General features: G+C 37.2%; 1 protein-coding gene across 1 annotated transcript; it reads right to left on the reverse strand.

The window, feature by feature from the left end:
- Positions 1–364: 364 nt before the first annotated feature.
- On the reverse strand, positions 365–27,307 carry CKAP2 (cytoskeleton associated protein 2). Its single transcript, XM_043993724.1, is given in 16 exon segments — positions 365–1,254; positions 2,845–3,064; positions 3,067–3,121; positions 7,292–7,296; positions 12,183–12,252; positions 16,357–16,527; positions 20,966–21,081; positions 21,084–21,135; positions 21,137–21,173; positions 21,742–21,976; positions 21,979–22,174; positions 22,176–22,415; positions 22,418–22,618; positions 22,756–22,837; positions 26,950–27,034; positions 27,301–27,307. Coding segments are annotated over 16 exon segments (2,040 nt in total). The 3' UTR covers positions 365–986.

Here is a 27,307-nt window from a genome sequence, read left to right on the forward strand (position 1 = left end):
TTGAGTACTGGTGCCTAGCTAAAGAAATGGTTATTTCAATGATTTGATTGACAAGACTCATGGGTAAGGATGCATTAAAGGACCCTGTTAAGTCTTTGCCAATTATATTCCTGTAAGTGTTAAAACTTTACCTGGGAAACTGACTTAACCAGAATACCTTATTCACCAATATTAAGTCAAATAATGAGGCTTCACCTTAAGGCATCATTATACTCAGGAATTCCTGCAGGTCTTCTTAAAGTAGAGAAAGCAAAAGAATACTATATAACTGATATTTACTTTAAAAATATATAACAAAATGACACATTTGTATAAGTTATTCATGATAAGAATTTTAATTCAACTTTTAAATTAAAAAACTCAACAAAATTTCATAATTTTAGGTGTTAAATAATTGAGAAATGTTCAGAAGACTAATGTTAAATGAACATAGATTCTACCTCCAAAAATCCCAATTAAAGTGAATATTAAGTCTTACTAACTTGGAACACATTTCCTCTAATGGAAAAAAAAATATCATGTTAGCCTACTTCCTCCAACACAAGCACACGTTTCTAGAAAAACTTCCCTTTTCCAACACTTTTCTTTTGATTAGATTTGTATACACCCATTAGTCACAAAAAATGTAGGTATATGTAATAATCAGCAGTTATTCTTGAATTAGTAATACTGAGATTTTTCTTGCTCAAAATAATACAGAAATACAAAACATACAATAGTCTTGTTTCAAAGACAGTCCACCAATCTCAAAAAAAAAAGTAGAGTCCTTAACTTGTTACTTTTTGAGAGTAAGGGCTAAAATCTTTACTAATTAATAAAAGTCAATTCTACTATATAAGTACCTTATCAATTATATTTGCATTGTAGTAATAACTTAGGAAAATCTAAGTAATAATCAACACATCTGTGGGAAATGTGAAACCTGAAACAAAAACAGACTTGAGTTGATAAGAGTTTTTAAACATATTTCTTTCCTTGTTAAAGTTTCATTTCTTTTCTGTTTCTTTTGCTTCTGCTTCTTCTTCAAGGGGAGTTGCACATAGTGCCGTGTTTGGACGGCATATATAAGCACTTGTTTCACTTCCCAGCTCTGCTAACTGTTCCAATGAAGAAACACAGGGATAATGGTCTTTTAACATATCTGGTAATTTACAAATCTTCTCCTGAAGACGTCGAGAACGCCTCACTGGTGTCAGAAACTTCAAATCCTTAAATGAAGAACTATTTTCATCAAAATTCATCTTCTTTTTCACACTAAAGGAGAACACAAAGTTATTTCTAAAGCTTCACAATAAACTGTATTATACCTTTTTAAAGGACTAACATTTAGGAGGCAGTTCATCTTCAAGTATAAGAGAACAATAGTATCACTACTTGCTAATCTCAAAAAAACCCCAAAATTAAAAACCCATAACCCAGACACAAGTTGCTCCCCTGCCCCCTCTTTTACTCAAGATAATTATAATCTAAAAATTATTTCTTTAAAAAACCTCTCTTCAAGAATCTGCCTTTTTGGTCTTCTTTTCCCACCATATATTCTGTATATTTTCAATTCATTAAATGAAATTTAATTTCCTTCATCTTTGTGTTGTTTTCTTCCACACAATTAGGGATATCTGATTTATGGGAAGGCCAAATACTTAAAGAATTTTCAACTAAGAAAGAGAACATCTTATATGGATAACAGTCTTATGGATAATGTAAAACGTAAGACAGGAGGTTAATAAGGAAGAAAAGAAGAGCTGGTTATGTAGTGGGAAAGACAGGTGGCAAGTCATAGTGCTCTACTGGTACCCTCACAATGTCAGGAGGAATCAAGGAAGGCCTCCTCCATATTGGATTAATAGCTTGTGCTGAATTTATGGGTAGATACAGGACAAGAGGCAAACAGGATAGCCAAGCTTGGATAGGATGAGTTCTGCATTGTTGGAGGGAATCTCCAAATTGATGAGCTCACAGATCCTATTTGAATATTTGAGAGGGTTTTTGTCTTTTTTTTCTCTCCATCTTTTTTTCTTTTGGGTGGTTTTTTGGTGAGGCAATTGGAGTTAAGTGACTTGCCCAGGGTCACACAGCTAGTAAGTGTCAAGCGTCTGATGCCGGATTTGAACTCAGGTCCTCCTGACTCCAGGCCAGTACTCTATCCACTGTGCCAACTAGCTGCCCCTTGTCTTTTTTTTTTTTTAAAACCTGACCTGTGATTTCATCTGAGTAGGGAGCTCATGGTGAGGACACCTATTCAACTTACATCTAAGCTGTCAAGGGCTGAGGTGTCAAATATGCTTACATGTAGCCCACAACAGTCCTAAGTGCTGTCCAAATCAGATTAAAATGGAGTTGGGAAATGAATATTTAACAAAATTAAAAAAAAATAAAACAATGTTACTATGTAGTTTTCTAAGTCACTATGTGGCTGCTAATATTCTCAAATACATTGTATATATCCTTTCAACTATGTCATAACTACTAGAATTTTCATATGAATATCAACTCTGGCTATGTCAGTAATACAAATTAAATTTTTTTTTTCAATTAGCTAATAAGTTGTGAGGACATAAATACTTATTAAGTTCTTTAGACCTAACTACTTAGTAAATAGAACGATTAGGTTTTTCTTTTGGCCTAGAGGCATTTATGAAAAAATTACTTAGCTCTGAACCAAGAAAGTATCATTTAGAGCTTTCTGCTTCAGTGCTTTGTCATGTTTAGTTTTTCCCCTCTCTAAATTCGTCCACCAATGCATTAAGATACTACCTTAATTTTAGCTCTGTGAAATTGGGGGCCTAATGTTTCAAGTAAATTTAAGTACCTTGATACATTGAATTTTGGAAATTTATGACTTACCTTTGCAGGTATGGAGTAGTTGACACATTATATTTAATGACATAAGATCCCGTGGTTTCTTTTTCAGGAGTCTCTAAATCACTGTTTGAATCTTCTGCTTTATCCTCTTGCTCTCCTTCAAATGCTTGAAGTTTTACATTCCTTGTTTTATGATCTGTATCATTTGATTCTGAACTTTCCACTGCTGATGCCCCATCTACATCAATTTTCTCCTGATTATAACTTCATCACATACTTTGTTGACTTCTTCATTAGCTGAACAAACCTCATCAGCATTCTCCCCCTGAAGAAAATGCATTTATAAATTAGAAACTTCTAGCCAATGTTACAATAAAGCTTTTTGATTAAAGAAAACTAACACATAGGTAACTGGATTTTTAAACCAAAAATGAGCTATAGAAATTGTAACAACTTTAAATATCCCATGCAAAACAATGTCAGCCCCTTTTCTCCTACTCAACTTCTCAAAATCCCTTGATACCAACCCTCATCCTTTCCTCAAGGACAACTACATGTATTATTTCCATCTCTCTCATCTTCTTTAGTAGATTGCTCCAACAATAATGCACCACAACACCTTATCAAACCTTCAATCTCTATTTACTTCTTCCTTCTCTGCTGCCTAAAGGCACTTGTGTCTACCATCCCCCCCAAAATCTTGCTAGATCCTAAAATTCATTCAAGCTATTGTCTAGTATCTCTCTTCCTTTTCTCAGTCAAGGTCCTGGAAAAAGCTGGCTATACCCAAATTGCCTCTACTCAATCTCCTCTCACTTTTCAATCCTCTAGAGTCCCAGCCTCATACCCAAACAAAATTCCTGTCTCCTAAATTACAAATGATCTAATTACCAAATCCTTTTAAAAGGCCTTTAAAAAATCTTCATTCTTTTCAACCTATTGGCTGTTGACTATCTTCTCATCCTGAACAACCCTCAGCTTTGTATTTTGCTGACACTACTCTCTCTTTATTTTACTCCTAACTCTGACTGATTGTTCTGTCTCTCTCTCTCTTTTTTTTTTTTGCAGGGCAATGGGGGTTAAGTGACTTGCCCAGGGTCACACAGCTATTAAGTGTCAAGTGTCAGAGGCCGGATTTGAACTCAGGTACTCCTGAATCCAGGGCCTGTGCTTTATCCACTGCACCACCTAACCGCCCAACATTCATTTTTTTTTCAACATTCATTTTTATAAGACTTTGAGCTCCAAAGTTTTCTCCCTCCCTTCTCCCCCTCCCCAAGACAACAAGCAATCTAATATAGGTTATATATGTACAATCACATTAAACATATGTCCACAATAGTCGCGTTGTGAGAAAAGAATCAGAACAAAAGCAGAAAATCTCAAAAAACAAAACAAAACAAACCCTAACAATAACACAAAACATAGAAACAGTATGGTTCAATCTGCATTCAGATCCTACAGTTCTTTTTCTGGATGTGGAGAGCATTTTTCCATTGTGTCCTTTGAAACTGTCTTGGATTATTTTATTGCTGAGAAGAGCTAAGTTTATCACAGTTGATAATCACACAATGTTGCTGTTATTGTCTACAATGTTCTCCTGGTTCTGCTCACCTCACTCAGCATCAGTTCATGTAAGTCTTTCCAGGTTTTTCTGAAATCTGACTGCTCATCATTTCTTTTTCTTTTTTTCTTTTTCTTTTGGCAGGGCAATGAGGGTTAAGTGACTTGCCCAGGGTCACACAGCTAGTAAGCGTCACGTGTCTAAGGCTGGATTTGAACTCAGGTCTTCCTGAATCCAGGGCCGGTACTTTATCCACTGTGCCACTTAGCTGCCCTGCAAATCATTTCTTACAGCACAATAGTATTCCATTACATTCATATACCACAATTTGTTCTGCCATTCCCCAATTGATGGGCATCCCCTCAATTTCCAATTCTTAGAGCTGTTATATTTTTGTACATGTATGTCCTTTCCCTTTTTTATGATCTCTTTGGGATATAGACCTAGCAGTGGTATTGCTGGGTCAAAGCATATGCACAGTTTTATAGCCCTTTGGGAATAGTTCCAAATTGTTCTCCAGAATCGCTGGATCAGTTCACAACTTCACCAACAATGATACAAAAGTGTTCCAATTTTCCCACATCTTCTCCAACATTTATTATTTTCCTTTTTTGTCATATTAGCCAATCTGATAGATGTGAGATGGTACCACAGAATTGTTTTAATTTGCATTTCTCTAATCAATAGTGATTTAGAGTATTTTTTCATACGGTAATAGATAGCTTTGACTTCTTTATCTAAAACTACCTGCTCATATCCTTTAACCATTTCACAATTGGGCAATGACTTGTGTTTCTAGAAATTTGATTTAGTTCCCTATATATTTGAGAAATGAGGCCTTTATCAGAAACACTGGCTGGAAAAATTGTTTCCCAGCTTCCTTCTAACCTTGGCTGCATTGCTTTGTTTGTACAAAAACTTTTTTTTAATTCAATGTAATCAAAATTGTCCATTTTGCCTTTCATAATATGCTCTATTTCTTGTTGGGTCCAAAAATCCTTTTTCTCTCCACAGATCTGAGAGGTAAACTATTCCTTCTTCTAATTTGCTTATGGTATCACCGTTTATGTCTAAATGTATGCATTTTGACTTTATTTTGGTATAAGGTATAAGATGTTGGTCTATGCCTAATTTCTGCCATACTATCTTCCAGTTTCCCCAGAAGCTAGAGTTTATGTGTTTATCAAACATTAGATTACTATAGTCATTTATTACTGTGTCTCCTGTGCCTAACCTATTCCACTGATCCACCACTCTATTCTTTAGTCAGTATCAAATAGTTTTGATGACTGCTGCTTTATAGTATAGTGTTAGATTTGGTATGACTAGCCCACCTTCCTATGCATTTTTTCCATTAATTCCCTTGATATTAACCTTTATTCTTCCAGATGAATTTTGTTGTTATTTTTCTAGCTCTATAAAATAATTTTTAGGTAGTTTGACATGGCACTGAGTAAGTAAATTAATTTAGGTAGAATTGTTATTTTTATTATATTAGCTCAGCTTATCCATAAGCAATTGATATTTTTCCAATTATTTACATCTGATTTTATTTCTGTGAAAAATGTTTTGTATTTGTGTTCAAGTAGTTCCTGGATTTGTCTTAGCAGGTAGACTCCCAAATATTTTATACTGGTTACAATTATTTTAAATGGAATTGCTCTTTCTCTCTCTTGCTACTGGGCTTTGTTGGTAATATATAAAAATGCCTATGATTTATGTGAATTTATTTTATATCCTCAGTCTCTTTTTACTACTTTATTCTATCTTGTCTCCTACCTGTGGATGTGAGGTTCTCCTCTGGGCCCTCTTCACCACTGTTTTTGTGATGTCTCAACTGTTGACTTCATCATCTCCATTGGTTTAATTTTCACCTTTGTTTGTCTTCCAAATGTATATATCCAGCCTTAATCTCTTTCCTTAGCTACAGTATACATTTCCAACCCATTTTTGGTGATGCCCTGGTAGTATTTCAAACTCTACATTTTCAAAACAAAACTCATCATCTTTTCCACATTTCTTTCTTCTGAAAGACTAAGAACACACTGTATACACAATAAAAGCTCATTAATAAATAGGGATTAACACAAGCCTGCTTAATCCAGAAATATACTCCAATTTATTTTGCTTCTCACCTAGCTCCATCAAAAAACTGGAAGGATGAATTGTTCTTGCTACTTGGCAATACAAACCCTCGCATGGGTGTATTAAAGGAAATAAGGTGGAGGTATTAGGTTGTAAAGCCCAAATCCTTCTCAATCCCAAACTGAATAAAAAATTTCTAATACTGGGGGCAGCAAGGTGGAGTAGTGGATAAAGCACCGGCCCTGGATTCAGGAGAACCTGAGTTCAAATCTGGCCTCAGCCACTTGACACTTACTAGCTGTGTGATCCTGGGCAAGTCACTTAATCCCCACTGCCCTGCAAAAAAAAAAAGTATTAAAAAATTTTCTGATTAAAATTTTCTGATTAGGGCGCAGATGCTGAACCACAGGCTTCGGGGGGGAAACAACTTGCCCTAGTTCACATTTGGGGGGCCCCCATTTTATCCCCCACCTATTCCCATATTATTCTCCCGTTTGATACCCTCTCTAAACTCTTTAAGTTCAAGAAAAGCATAATCCAGAGCAGGGGTCGATAGCCCTGCAAAGACATAATGGCTGTGTTTGTTTTCCAGCTTATGGCCAACTCTATGAACGGCATGAGGGCACTCAGGAGACAGGGGCCTAAGGTGATCATAAGAAACAGGATGATTAGGGGGGTCCCAGTAGGGGCTTTTTTGGCCATCCTCCTATCCAACTAAAACCTTTCCCCCCAGTATTGGTGGGAGGAGATACCTCTGTTGCTTCCTATATTCAGGAATTACAAGCCAGGCTATGTGAATTCCACCAGGCAGGAGCAACAGTAAAGGCTGGCCCCTTGGACTTCTCCTTACATGATCTGAGACCAGAAGATAGTATCTATATCAAAAATTTTCATCAGACTAGTTGGAACTCAACCAGCTTAGGAAGGTCTTTTCCAGGTATTGCTACTCTGACTGCCATTAAAATTGAAGAGAAGGGGGGCGGCTAGGTGGCACAGTGGATAAAGCACCGGCCCTGGATTCAGGAGTACCTGAGTTCAAATCCGACTTCAGACACTTGACACTTACTAGCTGTGTGACCCTAGGCAAGTCACTTAACCCTAATTGCCTCACCAAAAAAAAAAAAAAATTGAAGAGAAGGACTCTTGGATCCATTGCTCCATATAAAACTGGTACCAGCACATGTAGACCACTGAATTTCATTGTCTCTTATTCTTCCATGTGTATTCTGTTCTATTCATCTATCTCTCTATTTTTGAACCAATGCAAGATGGTTTTGATTTCATAATATTAATTCTGATAGTATTGTTTTCCCATATTCTAAATTGTTTATTTTTCCAACTGATTATTTGATCAAATTCTATCAAGTATTTCCCTGGCAAAGTGGTTGCCATGGCAAGTGTAAATTAATTCTAGAAGTATTATTTTGCTAAGCTTTTTTTTTGGGGGGGGGGGGTGAGGCAATTGGGGTTAAGTGACTGCCTAGGGTCACACAGCTAGTAAGTGTCAAGTGTCTGAGGTGCTCCACTGCACCAGCCCTGGATTCTGGAGGACCTGAGTTCAAATCCGACCTCAGACACTTGACACTCACTAGCTGTGTGACCCTGGGCAAGTCACTTAACCCCCACTGCCCCACCAAAAAAAACCAAAAACAAAAACCAACCCACAGAAACAAACAAAAAGTCAGGCATGACTAGGGAGAGGAAAAAAGGACCATTTGCAAGTTTTTCATATTCTTGTAATCAAATTTATTATTGCCATAAACAGGGACATATTTTGCAAGATAATAATATGTGATTTGGGCATTTTAGATATTGAAATAAAAAATGTTCTAGATTTACTCAGATAAAAAACGTCAGTTCAAATGTTATATAAGGGTTTCTTTTTCATGCTATTACGTCTACATTTTGAAATTAATAGTATGGGCTTATTTTCATAGAGATTTTTATTCTTTTAGGATTGTGTTTTAACTTGTATTAAAATATGCTCTGATTTTCCACAAAGGTAACTGTATACCTAGTAAAAAAAAAAGTTATTGCTTGGAATTATTGCATAATTGTATATTATATTCTGAGTTAAGGCAAATTCATATTTTTGGTGGTCATCGTTATTCTCAGTTGTTAAATCCACATGAGACTTGGATTATGGGAACTTATCATTTGAGACATCAATTGCCTTTATTCCTGAGTTATCAGATCAGAGCAGCCAAGATGGCAGCTATCCACAAGAGGAATGCATACAAGGGGAGACACACATGAAGTCCAAGTAGTGTATCACCTTGGGAAAGGCCGAGAGAATGGCCATTGGCAAGAATTGATGTTGGATTCTCTTGTTTAATTCCCCCCACACACAGCCAGGCTATGCTATCTCATTTTACACCTGACTTAGATTCCCCTCCTATGTGCCTGATGCCATGACGTTTCAGTCCCATGGATCTGATTAAGCCTGACTCAGTTTCCCCTCTGTTCTTTTATGGTGGCTCCAATAATATTGGTGGTCCTGCCAGAGGAAGGGGCAATTGGGGAGGTGACAATGGAGAATTCTGCTCCAGTGTCTACCAAAAAGGTCACAGGGTGGCCTCCCACATTCATCTTAACTGTGGGCTCATGGGAGCCGAGAGACAAAGAGCCTGGTTGGTTCTAGTCCATTACTGCCAGGTTGAACACTGTGTTATGGAGTTCCAACTGGTAGGAGCCAGTAGGGGGCCTTCTGGAGTGGATGACTCTTTCTCAGATGGGGGTACTCATTTTTCCAATGACCAGTCTCCTTGCAGTAGGCACACTAGTCTTTAACCAAAGGAGGGCGGTCTTGGCCTTTGGCCCCTTTGCAAGGTAGTCCGTCCCACAGGATTGGGCCAGAGCTTCCTAGGGCGGCTGCCAGAAAGGAAGTCTGTTGTTTGAGATGTCTCTGCTGCTCCCTTTCCACTGCCTCATCCAGCTTCACAAAATCCTTATTGTCCACTTCAAGGAGTTGGGTAATGTTTATTCCTGCAAAGCCCTCGAGCTTCTGCAGTTTTACCGCCTGATGTCAGGAACTGACTGGGCGACAAAAGATGCGTCATCATGATCTGGTTCCCAGGGGCCTCTGGGTCAAACAGGGTGAAAACACGGTACTCCTCACACAGCCTCTCATAGAAATCTCCTGGAGCCTCATCTGGTTTCTGAGTGACAAGTGTAATTTTTGACAGGTTGGTAGGCCGGTGGGCTCCCTATCAGAAACCCCTCAGTAAGGGATATTGGTACCACTGCAGGGCAACTCGCCCTGCTTCAGTGCAAAAGTCCCAGTCTGGTGGCCTGTCTGGTACAGCCTCCCTAGCTCAGGCTTCTGGATCAAGTACTCCAGCAGAAGCATGCTCCTGCATCCATTTCCAGGATTCTGCAAAGATGCAGCGCCTCTCTTCTGTATTGAAGAGGGTCAATAGGAACTGCCTACAGTCTTCCCACTTGGGTTGTTGAGTGTGGAAGATTGACTCCAGGAGGTCTATCATGGCCTGGGGCTTCTCAGAATAGGGAGGGGTGTGATGTTTCCAATTTAAGAGATCAGTGGTGGTAAAAGGCTGATAATAGAAGACAGACCCATCAGGCTGGTAGGTCCTGTCATCATTTAACTGGCCTTGTCTCTGAATTTCTGGAAGGCAGGCCTGACTATGTTGGTGTGTGTGTGTGGGGTGTGGCTGGCTTCTCTCCTTTGGTCCAGGGAAGGGGCCAGAGGTGGTGGGGGAAGAGGTGGTGGTGAAACTGATGCAGGGGGTGGGGGGGGACGGAGGGGGGCGGTGTCTCATAGCAGGGAAGAGGCAGATAAAGATTTGGGTTGTGGGGCGGTGGAACTGATACTGAGGCATATGGTGGAGGCTCGTTTTCTGGTGCCCCCTAAAAAATGACTGGCTTAGGGGCAGCTAGGTGGCACAGTGGATAGAGCACCGGCCCTGGAGTCAGGAGTACCTGAGTTCAAATCCGGCCTCAAACACTTAACACTTACTAGCTGTGTGACCCTGGGCAAGTCACTTAACCCCAATTGCCTCACTAAAAATAAATAAATAAATAAATAAATAAAAATAAACGACTGGCTTTTGGGGGTTGGGATCAGAGCCAGAGGGCCTGGCCAACGAAAATCCTAGGTTGTCCCTGTGATCCCATACACATTCGGATCCACGGGGGTTTGGTGCAGACAACTTCTAACCAAGAATCTATATATGAGAACTGGTCTGGGTGGCTAGGTTTGTCTGTGAGACCAATTACAAGCCTATAAACTGCTCTGGTGATTTCTGAGTCTAGGGTTCCCTCTACGGGCCAGCCCACATTAACGTGGGCCACTCCAGAGTACACAGGGTTCAGAGATGCCTCAGGGTCACTTTGACCCCATAATCACCCCCGAATCCTTTCTTAAAAGTCTTAATCATACAGTCTAAGACTGTAGGCTAAGACTAAGCCCCACCTATCGGGAAGGATAGACTGTACGGTGTCACAGAGCTCAGCCAGATGGCCTGCCTGCTCATGTTTCTCATGGAAATTTAGGTCCATCTTGGCTAAGGCTGCCCGCATAGTTGTCCAGGTTATTCCCCAGCCGTTATGCTGTATGACATGACCACAAGACAGGGAAAGGCCCAATCAGACTCCATAACTTATGCCGTGGAACCAAAACATTCACACACTCACTCACAGAATCATGCAGAAGTTAAAACATTTCCACCCAACAGGCTGAACCCTACACTCGGGAGGTGATCAATCTTCCCCTTCCGCGGTTGTGGTGGGCCTGACTATAGGCGCCTGGGGGCCTTACCTTGCCAGCATCTTCCAGGAGTTCACTGTTCCAAATTCCCAGTGGAGCCCAGTCAGTTGAACAACTACATCTCCCGGGGTTGCCATCCCCGAAGAGAGCCCTACTAACAGGATGCAGATGGCTCTGCCTATATTCGGGGCAGATACTCTGGTACTCGCAGCCCTCAGTCCCTTACCAGAAGCATAAACAGCCTGCATGGTTGAGTTTTCCCGGCCAATGCACCAAAATGTTATGGAAACCTTGGCCGAGAAACTCAAAATGGCTCTCAGGAATGAGGAAGAGTGATTTATTAATGCACAGGCCCAGAAGAGAGTAGCTCTCTGACAATCTGGGGCCCCAAATGCATGTTCAAGCTGCAGTTATATACCTTTCAGTTGGGTACAGGTGGGTTTCATGGGGTACACGTGGGTGGCTAAATTGTGGTAAGCTGCTTGCATACAGGAAGGCATAACATAGTTCAGTAAACAGAGGCATACAAGTGGTAGAAACAGTGGATAAACAGGAAAAGGGGCATGCTGACAGGCTTTGGGGAAAAACCAGCTTGCCCTAGTTTCACATTTGGGGGGGCCCCAGTTTTATCCCCCGCATATTCCCATATTAATCTTAAAGACTACTCCATGCTCTCTGTTCAAGTGAGACTGTCAAAGAAGGTAGATGACTAGGAACCTAAAATAAGTGAAGTGTTCAAATGTCTACTTATTTCTGTCTACTAAGGAATCTTTTCTATTAACTATCTCTGGAGCAGAAATAACCTGATAGGTCAGTTGATAAGTTTTTCTATAGCATAAAGCCACTAAATATTATGAGTTAAGGAAAAAAACTTAGAAATTTAGATAGGAGAATAATAGAATGCAAGTAAAACAAAACTAAAAGGTTAAACAAAAGTTCACTCTAATAAATAAAAAAACTAATGAAACAGGAAATCATTTCAGGGAAATAAAGATTCTAATTTACCAGAATTAGCCGTTGCTTGACTCTTCATTGTTAGAATATCCGCAAATGTGTGTCGCATTTCTTCCATAGGCTTAAGAAAACAAAATTAGTCCTCTTTAGTTAAGAAAAGCATAGAATTAGTAGAAATTTCTAGTCTCAAAACACTAAGTTGACTGTTTAAACATTAAGAGTAAGGAAGTAATCAGAAATATTTAAAATATTAAATGAGGGTCTTATGTACATATATGTATGCTCACACGTGTATATCTATATATATATAATTACACAGATACACACGTAAATATTTGGGTTTTTAATCTCTTACAACTATACTTTCCTTCTTAACTTCCATTGCTATAATCAAGGCTAAAATCAAGGCTCTTATGACCCTGTGCTTTTATTACTGAAACAGCCATACAATGTGTACTTTTGCTTCCAATCTCCTCTTTCAACATATTCTTCACTGTCTGTAGGATAAAGTTGTAGATTCTTAGTTTGCCACTCAATGACCTTCATAGCTTGATTCTTACATAACTTGCCAGCTTAATTTTCCATCATCCCCCAAGCATGCTTTATACAGGAATCATATTGTACCACTGTTGACAATCATTCTGAATATGCTTTACACTTCCCCAACTCTGCTAATTCCATTACCCAAAATATAATGTCTTCCTCCATTATTTGTACACTGGAATCCAACCCATAATTCAAAGAATAGCTCAAATTCTAACACCTTTTTTCCTTTACTTTTAAAAAATTTAACAAACATCAATAAATTTGACCATTGCAATAAACAAAGAGGATTATATACAACTATAAAACTTTTATTATATACATTTAAGTAGATATTAAGTTTAACACAGTAGCAGTAAGACTGCCCTGCCTGTATGTGACTTTCTGAACTTTGTTCTGTTCTCGCCTATGTATTTTCAAATTCTAACTACTCCATGAGTTTTTACCCAATCATCCTTAGCCAGAAGAGGGGAAAGGGAACAAGAATTTATTATATGTCTACTGTGTACCAGACACTGGTAAATACTGTACAAATAAAATCTCATTTGATTCTCACAACATCGGGAGGTGGGTATCCCCATTTTATAGGTGGGGAAACTGAGGCAAACAGAGTTTTGTTTTTAAATTGACTTGCCCAGAGTTACATAGCTAGTAAATATCTGAGACCAGATTTGAATAAAAGTCTTCCTGACTCTAAGGACAGCACTTTATCCACTGTGCCACCTATCTGTATCTCTAGTTTCTCTGAATGCTTATCACACTATTTGTACCACTTTATTTGTATATGGGACGTTTCTCTCTAGTTTTGGTGGAATAGTAGCTCACATTTATTAATGTTTTAAAGTATGAAAAATACTTTATATATATTACCTCACTCATTCTTGCAACAGCCCTATGAGGTAGGTGCTATTATTATGCATATTTTACTAATCCCCATTTATTAATGAAGAAATTGGAATTAGAAAGAATACTTGATTTGGAATCAAAAGACCTAAGCATAATCCCATATTTGCACTCATGTATAGTGCACGCCTAAGGGAAGTTCATTTAACCTTAATCCTTAATCTGTAAAGCGAGAATAACACTTCACCTATCTACCCACCCACCTACCTCACAGGATTACAAGACTTAAATGAGATAATCTATGAAAATGTACTTTGTAAACCAAAAGTCTTAGGAAAATGTTGGCTGGGCCTAGAGTCAGGAAGACTTGAATTCAAATCTGGCCTAGGACACTTACTAGCTCTGTGACCCTGGGCAAGCCACTGAATCTGTTTACTTAAAGTTTACTCAACTATAAAATGGAGATATAGTAACATCTACCTCCCAGTGTTGTTGTGAGGATAAAATAAGATAACAATTTTAAAACACTTAGAACCATACTTGGCATATAGTAAGGGCTACATAAATGTTAGCTATTATTATCATCTTGTGGGATTGTTATGAGGATTAAATGAGATAATAGTTGTAAAACACACTTAGCAAAGAACCTGGCACATAGCAGTTGCTATATAAATGTTTATTTCCTTCTTTCCCTTCGTATTACTATCACTACATTGTATGCTTCTTGAAGGTCTATGTTTGATTCAATTTCATATTTCCCAAAGTACATGGCACAGTGCCATGTATGGTCAGAGAAATATTTGCATATTTGTGAAAACTAAATTAGCTAAGACCTGGATGGTTGGCCAAACTCTCAAGGAAAAGACAAGATAAAAGAAGATAAGCTTTAGGAATATGTTCTATAATAGCCCATGGATCATGATGATGCAGACTAGGGGTTTATTTTAGCAAACTTTTGTGGGATGTTTATGTTTATGTGTAGGAGATGCAGACTTGAAACAGAAGTTTCCAAGGATGCTATTAATTGATTTTTTTTTTTTGGCGGAGCAATGGGAGTTAAGTGACTTGACCAGGGTCACACAGCTAGTAAGTGTCAAGTGTCTGAGGCCAGATTTGAACTCAGGTACTCCTGAATCCAGGGCCAGTGCTTTATCCACTGCGCCACCTAGCCGCCCCCTATTAATTGATTCTTACCTTCCCACTTGCTCAGAAGGCTACAGAATTGACAGTGGTTTACTTTTAATTTGCCTTAAGAATACCTTAGAACAATACTCATTTTAATTGAATAATTTTAAACTTTCCTGTCAATTGTAATTATGAAATAAGCTTAACAAACTGATCTCACCTTCTGATTTTCTAATTCAGTGGTTCTCAAAGTGGGAACCATTGGTGGTTGCCAAGATTCTTTCAGGGGGTCCAACAAGTCAAAGTTATTTTCATAATAATACTAAGATGTTTTCCTTTATAATACAGTAAATATTAACAGATATGATTCACATAAATGAAAGCACTTTAGTGCAGTCCTCAATAATATTTAGGGCTGTAAAGGGGTCTTGAGACCAAAGTTTGAAAACCATTGCGCTGATTTAAAAACTTTTAAATTTAAAGAGGAAAGCTAACTTTTTTATTCATGACCATTTAAAAATACTTTGTAAAACTGATTCTTTTGTTTTGGTAGTTATGTTAGTTTTCCCCCCTTTTTCTTTCTTTCTTTCTTTCTTTTTTTGGTGGGGCAATGAGGGTTAAGTGACTTGCCCAGGGTCATACATCTAGTAAGTGTCAAATGTTTGAGTCCGGATTTAAACTCGGGTCCTCCTGAATTGAGGGCCAGTGCTTTATCCACCTAGCTGCCCCTGCACCATTCTTTTATAACCAATAATTAATCTATAAATTCTGATAAAGGGTTTTCCAAGGAACCTATCACTTTTGAATGAGATTTGGGGATGGAGGTGATTGACATTAGTTCTAATGGCCTGAATTTTCTTTCATTTAATTGCTATAGCAAATACAAATAAATTATACAAGCTGTTCGTAGAATGTGTTCTCAATTTCATTTTTTAAAGAGTATGGTAATTTTATCCTGCCAAGATGAAAGAATTATTATGTATAAAGGACACAAGGATGAACATTAGAAACAGTAAAGATGAATTTGAACAAAAGTTCAAAATTAGAGGATCATCTGAATATGGAATATATTTTTCTTAAAAGAATGAGAGAAAGTGTCCTTCTATTGCTTACACTGTATACATGCAAATATGTTGGGCAAGTGGGAGAGTGAAACTGTTCTAAAGTAGTTGATGAGTGTGCTGGACAAGCAAATTTCCATTTGAAAAGTAATTCACCAGACAATAATAGTTTGTAAATAAACATTTCCTTAATATCATAGAATTCCTTTTCCTTTAAAAAGAAGATTCAGTATACAAACCTTGTTCTAATTCAGTTTACCATATAAGTTTCCTTCCACAGAAGCAAAATATTTCCTTAAGACCATAGAATTCATTTTCATTTAAAATGTAGAATCAGTATACAAACCAGTTATAATTCTTTTTCCCACATATGTCTCCTTCTTGGGAAGCAAATGTGCAATCTGTACTTTTCAGTTATATTTCTTGTTCCAAATTAATAAACTTTATCCTGTTTTATGTAGTATTTATAATTAGCTCACCAAGCCCTGATCATCCCTGGAAAACTGATAAAAATTTTCTAAAAGAAACCAATATTAAAATGTGATTCCCTCCAAACTATATAATTAACTAATTTCCTATAAGTTATAGTAATAGTTTCTAGAATAATTATGATAATCACATCATAATAAAGACTAATAAATTCTAGTTCTTACCTGAGCCCCTGCAAGAATGGCTTTTTCATATATTGCAATGATATTTTCAAGCGGGCTTGTAATTGGTTCAAGGCGTGCAAGGCATACCCAATACTTAACAAGTTTCTTGGCATCTGGAATTTTTACAATGAGCTCCTCCAGTGTTAAAAGTACTTCTTCCCTTGGACATCCCTAAAGTTGAAGAACAAAAAAGTGGGGTTTGGAGGTACTAAGTTTTACTTCTTTTCTCATATATAATAGTTGAGATGCTTCTTAATGTCAAATGCCTGAGTGAGAGCAAAAGGAAAAGTTGATAAAAAGAGGTCTGGATTAATTACCCCAGGAATTTTTTTTTTAAGTTAACTATTATGATTGTTATAGTGGGATCAAAAAGATCAGATGTATAAAATGTCTACTTTAATTGAATTTTTTCCCATAAGTAACTTCAGTTTTTACCCATGTAAAAGCAAATGTTAATGCCTAAATAATGTAAATTTGAGACTGGCTTGCAGAATAGGCGCTCAGCTTTTAATTTCCTTAAGAATAACATAATCTGCTTACTCAATGATATCCCCCAAAAAGCATTTCAGCCTTTGTTTTGGTGATCAATCCAATCCTTGATATGTTAGAAAATAGAGTGAACTTAATGTCAAAGGCCTTGAATTCAAGTTCTCTAGCTCTGCCACATACTCACTGTATAATTTTGGGCAAGACACTTCACTTGTCTGGCACTGGTTTTCTCATCTATAAAATTAAGAGGTTGACGGGATGATTTCTTTCTAAAGTTCCTTCTAGGTTCTAATATCCTTCAGCCTATGGGTTAGTTTCCCTAAAATTTTGGCATTTTGACTTAATAACAGAGAATCTTTACTTGGAGGGTCACATTGTGACTAAGTCCATAGAAAGAAGTACCTACACAAGTTTTTCTGCAATTCTACTTTTCAGTGAAGTTTCCAGGAATACATGTATATACAAAAAGAAAAATGGGGACCACTCATTTTTGTAAGCTAGTATCTCAGTTTCTTTTTAAAGGATAATCTTTATAATTTATTTTCAAAAATAACCAACATCTTGACTTCCTGCAAAACTGCAAAAGTATGCATACTATTTCTTTCCTCCATTAAATCACTTTCAATCCATTCACAATCTAGTGCTAATATGCACTAATGCATAATAGCACTAGTGCTAATATGGCTCTATAAGTCTAATCAGTAGCTTTTTTAAACACTTTGAAAAATGAGAAGACTTTTGGTCTTCTGAAATTTAACCTAACCTTCTGTGGTAAAATAAAAGAACAAGAAAATCTTTTACGATACTAAGGTAAACAGCCTTAGCTCAGAAGATAAATAATTAGTATTACAGCTTCTGCAGGTTCTTAGGACCACAGAAGTTTTGGAAAAAAGTAACATCATGAACAAGTCATAAAGGAGCTCCCAAAGGAAAAACAAAAACCTGGGACCAGAAAGATTTAGAGCAAATTCTAACATTCAAAGACTAATTAATTCTAATACGGTACAAACTGTTTACAAAAGTAGGAAGAGATCTACCAAATTCTTCTATGAAAAATTGGTGTATATAATGACTAAGCTTGACCCTGGAAAAGAGTTGACAAATTACACCTCCCTCCCTCCCTTCTTTGTAGAAGTGGCAAACTACTTGTGTGGGAATATGGCATATATTGTCATACACAGTTGATATGTTAGCTGATTTTATTGAACTACTTTTTATATCTGTCACAAGACATAGCTCACTGGAAGGGAAGAGGAAAGACATTTATTCTGGAGGAAAAAAGGAAGGAAAGATGGAAGGGGGAGGGAAAAGGAAAGGAGGATGGAAGGAAGGAAATATGCAAGCATATTAAGTGCCAACTATGTACCAAGTATTGTGCTAAGCATTTTACAAATATTCTCTCATTTGAGCTTTATAACAACCCTGGGGGTTAGGTGCTATTATTGTCTCCATTTTACAGTTGAGGAAACTGAGGCAGACAGAAGTTAAGGAACTTGTCCAGTATTACACAGTTATTAAGTGTCTAAAGCCAGATTTAACTTGGGTCTTCTTGATTACAAGCCCAGTGCTCTACTCACTTTACCACCTAGCTGTCTCTGGAAAGGAAGGAGATGTAAAAATAAAAGTTATCAATTAAAAATACGATAAAACTTAAAAGAAAAAGTAGTATGTAGAGTATTACATGTCTGTATATGGCCAGAGATCAAAGTGCTATAGTAGGGCAACAGTTAAGCTAAGTATTTTTTAATTTGGCTGTAGCCCATAAAAAGCAACAGGTGATCACAGTAACATCAAAAAAAATGAGCAAGAAATATCAATTTTCTTACCTCCTTGTGGCTTCTTCCTTATGCTCCCATAAGATCCTTACTCCTCCAGTCAAATTATATCAAGAATTCAGCTAGTGAAAAGATTTCTACCCCAACCCCTCCCCTCTTCTCAGTGTCTCAGAAATCTGAAAGACAGAAGCTTGCTCAGGCTATGATAGCTAATGTGTCACATTAGAGATTAACCAAAGAACTGAGGAAAAGAGGGAACTGGGACAGGACACACATGTCAGAGCTGTGTGGAAATCCACTGAACTTGAAGGAAAGAGCCCAGCATCCAACTGAGGCCAGTTCAGTCCCCACAGAAGTTACTTGGGGGCAGAGACAAAGGCTGGTAAAATGTCAATTTGAAGAAGCTGAGATAGCTTTGAGATCCTGACTCCATGGAAACTGTCATCAGAGAAGGCGTTATAAAATGAGCAATAGAAGGACTTTAAAAAAAAAGACTGCTGTTGCCAAAGATCTCAGGAAGAAAAAACTAAATTAAAGGTCATGAACATAAGTAGATAAACCAGCAGGAAAGATAATAACAGAAGGGAATATGGTCTTTTGATCAAATAAAACAATCCAAGCATTTATGAATAAATATCTCAAAACAAGGGAAAACTGATTATCTGATGAGGCAGAGGGACCCTGGGGATCCCTAAGAGAGCAAGGAAACCCAAAAAAGATGTTCCTGAATGATTTAAAGGAGAAATAACAATACTGAAAGCAGAATTTTTGGTCCATTCAGCAGAAATAATTGGCAGAACAGAAAAATTTGAATTCACAGTGGCAAGTCTTACTAAAGAAAATAACTAGGAAAGCAACTATATGGAAATAAAGAACATTCTGGAAGAGAAGCAAAAAGCAATAATATTAAAAGACAGCATGATCTCCATACAAACAATGATCTTGAAGACAGGAAATGGAATATTATTCTTCTCTAAGAAATGGGAAATATGAATGCAGAAAAGCATGGAAATATCTACATGAACTGATGCAGAGTCAATTAAGGAGAAGAAAACAACATACACAATAACTCCAACAATGGGAACATAAAGAATAATCACTCATACAAAACAGAATTATAAGTAGATATGCAAAAAGGTTAAAGTAAGAAGCATGGCTCAAAAGAAGATATGAGAAACATTCCCATCCCACCCCTTTGCAAAGCTGGAAAGGTCCATAAGTGTTATACATTGGAAATATTTTTGGTCTTTTTTGATGTATTGATCAGTTATACTAATATTTCCCTTTTTTGCCTTTCAAAAAAAACTACTGGGGCAGCTAGGTGGTGTAGTGGATAGAGCACCGGCCCTGGAGTCAGGAGGACCTGAGTTCAAATCCGGCCTCAGACACTTAACACTTAACTAGCTGTGTGATCCTGGGCAAGTCACTTAACCCCAAATGCCTCACCAAAAAATTTTACAAAAACAAAACAAAACACAAAAGAACCTACTCTTTGATATATGAAGTGCCTCTCTGGAGGAAATGTGGAAGAGACACTAGGGGAAACTATGATGATGTAAAAACCATTCATCTAAAAACTTTTTTTTTTTTTTAAAGAATTCACAAGGATTGATAGGCAATTACAGGGTTTGTGGTTTTGTGTGTTCTTCCAAAAGGTGGCTGGTGCTTTTAATGTGTAATATTTTATCTCAGTACTATGAACTACCAATCAGTACATGTACTTAAATAGTGGAAGGATGAAAAAAGTTTTAATTTATAAATATTTTTGATGAAGACTTACTTTAAGTGAGAAAAGAAAAAAGGAATTTCAAAATCTTATTACCATTCTGCTACAAATATTTATCATCGGGGCAGCTAGGTGCACAGTGGATACAGCACTGGCCCTGGAGTCAGGAGTACCTGAGTTCAAATCTGGCCTCAGACACTTAACACTTACTAGCTGGGTGACCCTGGGCAAGTCACTTAACCCCAATTGCCTCACCAAAAAAGAAGAAAGAAAGAAAGAAAAGGAAAGAAAGAAAGAAAAGAAAGAAAGAAAGAAAGAAAGAAAGAAAGAAAGAAAGAAAGAAGAAAGAAAGAAAGAAAGAAAGGAAATATTTATTACCTATTAAAATCCACTACGGTAAACAACATTTGTGACTCAAATAATGGGACTAATTTTCCTACTTCCATCACTGAGACCTTTGAAATATTTCCATAAATTGGTTTACTCAAAAATATGATTTTTATACAAAAAATCATTAATCTCACAAATGAAATTAGTAAAACATGACTGATAAAACTTGGATAAACAAGACCGATGTGATATAAATGAAGCAATAAGTATCGAATTAAAGACTACATACCTTATTAATTAAGTTCAAGTACTCAGAAAATATTTTGTTAACTTTATCAGTGAATAATCTTTGCTCATCTTCTTCTGCAATGGTGGTCCAGAAAGACTCAACTGGTTTTTCTTTTGCAATTCCATCTTAGGTGGAGCAGATAAACCAGATGTAAGTGGTCTTTTTAATTTCTCTTCTTTTGTCATTTTGCCACTCAACCAGACGAGCTCTAAAATTAGAGGCAATATATTAGGATCATAGATACAGAACTAAAAGAGACCCTATAAGTCATCTACTTTAACCCACGTATGTTTACAGATGAGGAAACTGAAGTCCAGAGAGGTAAAATAATTTACCTAAGGTTTTACAAATTTTAAGTATCACAGTCAGGCAAACCTGGGTCTTCTGACTATAAAGCTAATGATTTCTACTGAACCATGTTGCCATTCTAAGATTCAGCAGGACTTTCAAAGTTGGTAGGGTGGAATGAATTCAGGACTATAAGAAAGCATCTGAGTTGCACATAGCCAGGCTTTTAGATTTAGGTGTCTCAAGGGTCCCCAAAGAACTATGTTTCAATTTTTATTTTTTAAAAAATATAAAAACATCTGAACATTGCTTTGCTCTAGGTTTTTAGGGGGCATCTTTCTAGAATAGTTACAATAGAGAGTTTAAAGTTATTTGCAATCCACGGAAGAGAAAATGCATGCCTACTAGATTGTATTGTACTATAAAGCAATTTGCAAACTATTATGAAGATAATTATCTAGCAAACTTTTTCAGTAATTTCTTTTTACCTTCTCTCTTCTGCTGATTCTTTGGTTAGTGCAGTTTTTCCTGTATTGATAGGTGCTTTTGCTAAAGTGTATCTTCTCTTAAGAACAGTTTTGGAATCCTCTCTGAATTTGCTACTGAAAGTTGAAGCAGGTTGGATTCAGAAACCACAAATAGTTGCAGCCATAGATGTCCTAAATTTTGATAGTGCTTCATTTTCTTTTATACCAGAAATAGGGTTTGTCCTGACATTTGGTTGAACGGATTTGAAAAAGGTAACTTCTTTTTATGAGGCTCTCTTCGGATAGTAACATTGACAGAGGTTCTAACAGTGGCTTCTTTCTCCTTGTTCTGGATAGCATCAACCTGATTTTTCCTGGAGGGCTGGAAGGCAGTTTTGTTCTGGGAAGAAGCAGTACCATGAGATTTAGTGGAAACAGTAAGAGATGTTGTTTTTACCACCTTTCACGGCTACATTGGTGCTGCTTACAGTCTGAGGCCTTGTTCGAGGAACAGTAGTTGAAGTCGTCTTACTTGTCAAAGAATTTTCATCAGTAACCGCTGATGGCTTTCGAAAAGAGTTAACTTTAGATTGGACAACTTTACCACGATAAGAGCCAAGGACTGGTTTCTTTGGCAAGGTAGCATCTTGCTTCAACTTCTCTGCAACTAGTTGTTTCTCCTTACTATTTTTTTTTTAAGGCGAAAGTTTTGGCTAAGTGACACACAACGAATTTTAGGGTCATCTTCACTTGGTATTTTTATAGTCTGATCACAGTTCTCAGGATGACATACATCAATATCTACAGCTGAATTTGTCGATTTTAAAGGAATGCCATTTCTTTCTACTGTTGTAATATTTTTTCTCCATATGGGCCGATTAGCATTTTCTTTATCATCCTAAAATAATTAATTAGATGAGTCAGTGATTTATGATTAATTTCTATGAGAGAAAATGTTAATAAAAAAAAGAAAAGAAACAAGTATAGAATTAAACTATAAAACTGAAAAATGAAGGATTCAATTATTGGACTTACCATTTTGGTAGTGGTAAGATTCAGAGCTTTTGGCACCTTTTGGACTGGGTCTCCAGATAATTTTTTATTACAAGTAGTATTGCTTTAAAAAGATAAATGACAAAGGAAAAATTTAATTATTTGAACTGTTTAAGTATACATGTTCCCTATACCCCCAACATTTACTTTTGAAGCTCTCATTTATAAAAAGTCCATGGGCTAATTATAATAACTTTCATTTATTCAATTTAAGTATACTTCTTTAAAAACTTCTTAACATAATACTTTGGGGGCAGGACAATGGGGGTTAAGTGACTTGCCCAGAGTCACACAACTAGTAAGTGTCAAGTGTCTGAGGCTGCATTTGAACTCAGGTCCTCCTGAATCCAGGGCCGGTGCTTTATCCACTGTGCCACCTAGCTGCCCCTATTTCCTGCTTTTTTAAGCAGAATCACAACTTTTATTGGTCATTTGTCATAAGCATAACTGTGAAGAGGAAAAAAATTCTGAACTAGATGAGGATTAAAAAACTCTGGAATGGGAGTCAGAACACATTAGACCACTTACTATATGGCTTCAGGCAAATCATAAACTCTTTATGCCCTCACCTAAAAATGGGAATAATAAACTCTGCTCTTCCTACATTACAGGGTTGCTGAGAAGATCAAATAGAATGATGTAGGTAAAAGCTCTTTAAAAAACTGTAAAGTATTAAAATGATCACTAAAATGTCCATATCGTTGACCCAAAGATTACCCCCAAGATCAAAACAGGAAAAAAGGTCACATATAGTAGATAGGAGCACCGGCCCTGGAGTCAGGAGGACCTGAGCTCAAATCCGACCTCAGACACTTAACACTTACTAGCTGTGTGACCCTGGGCAAGTCACTTAACCCCAATTGCCTCACTAAAATAAAAGGTCACATATAAACCAAAACCTGGAAACAAAGTAGATATCCATTGACTGGAAAATGGCTAAACAAATTATGCACAAAACCAGAATATACTACAATATACAATATTGCTATGGCACCAAAAAATATGATGAATACGAATACAGAGAAGCATATGAAGACATGAAAAATAATTAGTAAGGAAAACCATATCCCTTCCTTCTTTGCTATGGTACAGAACACAGCATACACTTTAGGTGTGCTCAATATGTTGGCTTGTTTTGCTGAACTGCTTTACCCCATTTTTCTCTCTTTTATTTGTAATTATAAGATAGCTTTGGAGGGAGGGTATGTGGAGAGGATAGGGAAGGAAGGATATATTGGGAAATGAAGGTGACATAAAAAGAAAAGATAATAAAACCTCAGGGTATATTGATGTGTATAACGTTGTTTTGCCCCTCACTAAAGGACCCCAGATTGCTATAGGTTTTTTCCCTGATGTTTTATTTATAAATGGTTTTTGTTTCTATTAGTAGTCACCTTCCTTTGCTCTCAATCAAGCTTCCTTTCTCCTTTTAAATCTGCTGACTTTGATATAAGATAACCAAGTTTGCTAAAACTGTGTGTACAAATAGCCTCTGAATGGGTGAGGGCCTGAAGGACTCTTCTGTGAAGACATGAGCTTTAATGATATCTATTTTTCCTGTTCATAAGCCTTTTTAATTTTCTTTCTGGTTCTAGCCTATGTACACAGCCCTTGGCTGTTCTGGTCCAACGTCTTTATCAATGTCTTGAATGATGATGTAATATGGTATGACTATCAAATGTGCAGCTTACCAAGTTGGAAGAGATACCTAATATGGTAGATGATATAACCAGGACCAGGGGCAGCTAGGTGGCGCAGTGGATAGAGCACTGGCCCTGGAGTCAGGAGTACCTGAGTTCAAATCCAGCCTCAGACACTTAACACTTACTAGCTGTGTGACCTTGGGCAAGTCACTTAACCCCAATTGCCTCACTAAAAAAAAAAAAAAAGATATAACCAGGACCCCCCAGAAAATTCTGACAAGCTAGAACAAGGAGTAAAATCTATTTAAATTAAATTCAACAGGTAAGAACGTAAAGTCCTGCACTTAAGTTAAAAGAAAAAAAAAAGTTACAAATATTGAATGGAGATCTGCCTAAAAAGCAGCTCATATAAAAAGACCTGGGAGTTTTAATAGATTGCAAGCTTTATATGATTTAATGGTATGACAAGTAACCCATAGATTCTTATGTTATATAAAAACTACAATCACCAGAAGAAGGGAGGTAATAGTCCAACTGTACTGTGTCCTGCCTCATACTATATTATATTCAGTTCTAAGTGCAACTTTTTCAGAGGCATTAATAAGAGGAAGGTAACCAAGACTGCAAAGGTAATAACTGAAATTATTTTGCTATTATATTAATAACCAATTTTAAAATTAGGATCCAGGCTTTTCTCCTTTTATTTCCTTTTTCTTTATTTCTTACGTTCCAGTCATTATAGAAGGTCAGTCTCTGAAAGACATGACTAATAGATGAAACTGCCCTAACCTCTGGGAACATGCTCCTCAATCTTGGGGGGATCCCACCCAACCAGGAGACCTTACTTCTGTTTAGAGTATAAATAGAAGAACCCTGTCTGGGGGAGTTCTTGCCCCAAGGAAATGAGCCCCTGTCCTTGTTATCCTCCATTAGAATTAGGATGACCTAGATAACGAAGGAGAAAATCAACCAGAGTGGTCAAATGGAGATGGATTCCCCTGTCCAGATTGCTGGAGGTGGCTGAGTCTCATGATCAAGCCATTTTCTCAGCAGGGGGTGCTTAAAACTTCTAGTTCACCTCCTCATTAACTGTCCACCAATTAGGGTTGATTTTTACTTATCAGGGACATTTCCTTTTTTATTTTTTTTTTTGGTGGGGCAATGGGGGTTAAGTGACTTGCCCAGGGTCACACAGCTAGTAAATGTCAAGTGTCTGAGGGCCGGATTGAACTCAGGTACTCCTGAATCCAGGGCTGGTGCTTTATTCCACTGCGCCACCTAGCTGCCCCCGGCATTTCCTTTTAAAAAAATATTTAAGGCTTCCAGGCTGTCCATGTTTTTGTCTTTTAGTTTTCTGACAGAAACCACTGGAGCATCAATTTTATCGATTATTCGCTAGCCTAATTAATAGATTATTAGTTACCCAGAAATGCTGTCTCATGGTTTTTCATTTGTCACAATAATAAAACTAACAATTATATAGTTCTTTAAAATTTACAAAGTGCTTTCTTCAAAACAATTCTGTGTATATAGCACAAATATTATTCTTAATTTACAAATGAAGCTTAGAGAGGCCAACTGAATAGCCTGATCATAAAGCTACCAACTGTTATTAAAGCCCAAAGCTTAGAAGTGTCAAAGTTCAGACAAAATGGCTTATCTTCTTGTTTCAAGATCAATACTCTCAGGCTCAAAACTCCCTGAAGAGTTATAATTTTAAAGACAGATTACTTACTCTGCGAGACTGAAAAAGAAAGAAGAACCAATGGATATAAGGTCCAGGGAGAAAGATTTCAGCACAATATATGGAAGAATTTTCCAACAAACTGATATCCATAATCAGAAGCTCAAGTAGAGGCTGGTCAAGTATTTGTTCAGGTATGTCATAAAGAGAAATGCATACTTGAAGTAAAAGTCGAAATAAAATGAAAATCTATTTTTAAATATAGCAGTTCACTCATATAGGGTTTGGAGAACAAGTCTATCCATATCATAGAAGGGAAATCAGGAAAGGCATTTGTAGGCAGGTACATCTAAGTGGAACCTTGAAAGAAACTAATATTTCCAACATGTGGAGATGAAAGAAAGAGCTTTTCAGACATAGGGGCAGGCATCCTATACAAACACTTGGTGGTAAGCAGAAGAAAAGTGACACAAGTAGGGCAGCCTAGTGTGGGCAGTAACTAGAGTGTGAGAGAAAGACTTTATTTGAAAGGCTTTGGATACCAGACAAATTTGTATTTTATTCCAGAGGAAAACAGAGAGCCACTGAAGATTCCTGAACAGCATCCATGCAAGTTGTTGTTTTTGTTGGTGTTTTTTTTTTTAGTGAGGCAACTGGGGTTAAGTGACTTGCTAGGGTCACACAGCTAGTAAGTATTAAGTGTTTGAGGCCGGATTTGAACTCAGGTACTCCAGACTCCAGGGCCGGTTGCACTATCCACTACGCCACCTAGCTGGCCCCTATGCAACTTGTTTTACAGAGAAAAGTATCTTAGCATTATGTTATAAAACTAAAATAGCTTTACTCTACCTGGTTATCTGCTTTTCTTGTAACTTTAAGACAGAAAAGGCTTTTCTTCTTGAAAGATATTCCTCGAGTTTTTGTCTTCTTGTTTCTAATTGACAAATGGAAAAGATAAACAAATCAACTACATTTTAAATTTTGACAAATACACCAACAAATTAAGGCACTGTCAACTAATAGTACTGCAAAGAATTATATGTCCAAAGTAGAACCTCTATATAACTGAAAAGTAGAAATATGTGGGTTCTGCTTCATCTAACAGGATCATAGGATCCTAGATTTAGGGCTGAAGCCAGTGGTTCTTAAAGTATGCCAGGACACACTAGCTAGGTCTGTTATAAATTGTGTGGAACTTACTTGCCAT

The sequence above is a fragment of the Dromiciops gliroides genome, chromosome 3, assembly GCF_019393635.1.
Source record: "Dromiciops gliroides isolate mDroGli1 chromosome 3, mDroGli1.pri, whole genome shotgun sequence".
Classification (NCBI taxonomy): domain Eukaryota; kingdom Metazoa; phylum Chordata; class Mammalia; order Microbiotheria; family Microbiotheriidae; genus Dromiciops; species Dromiciops gliroides.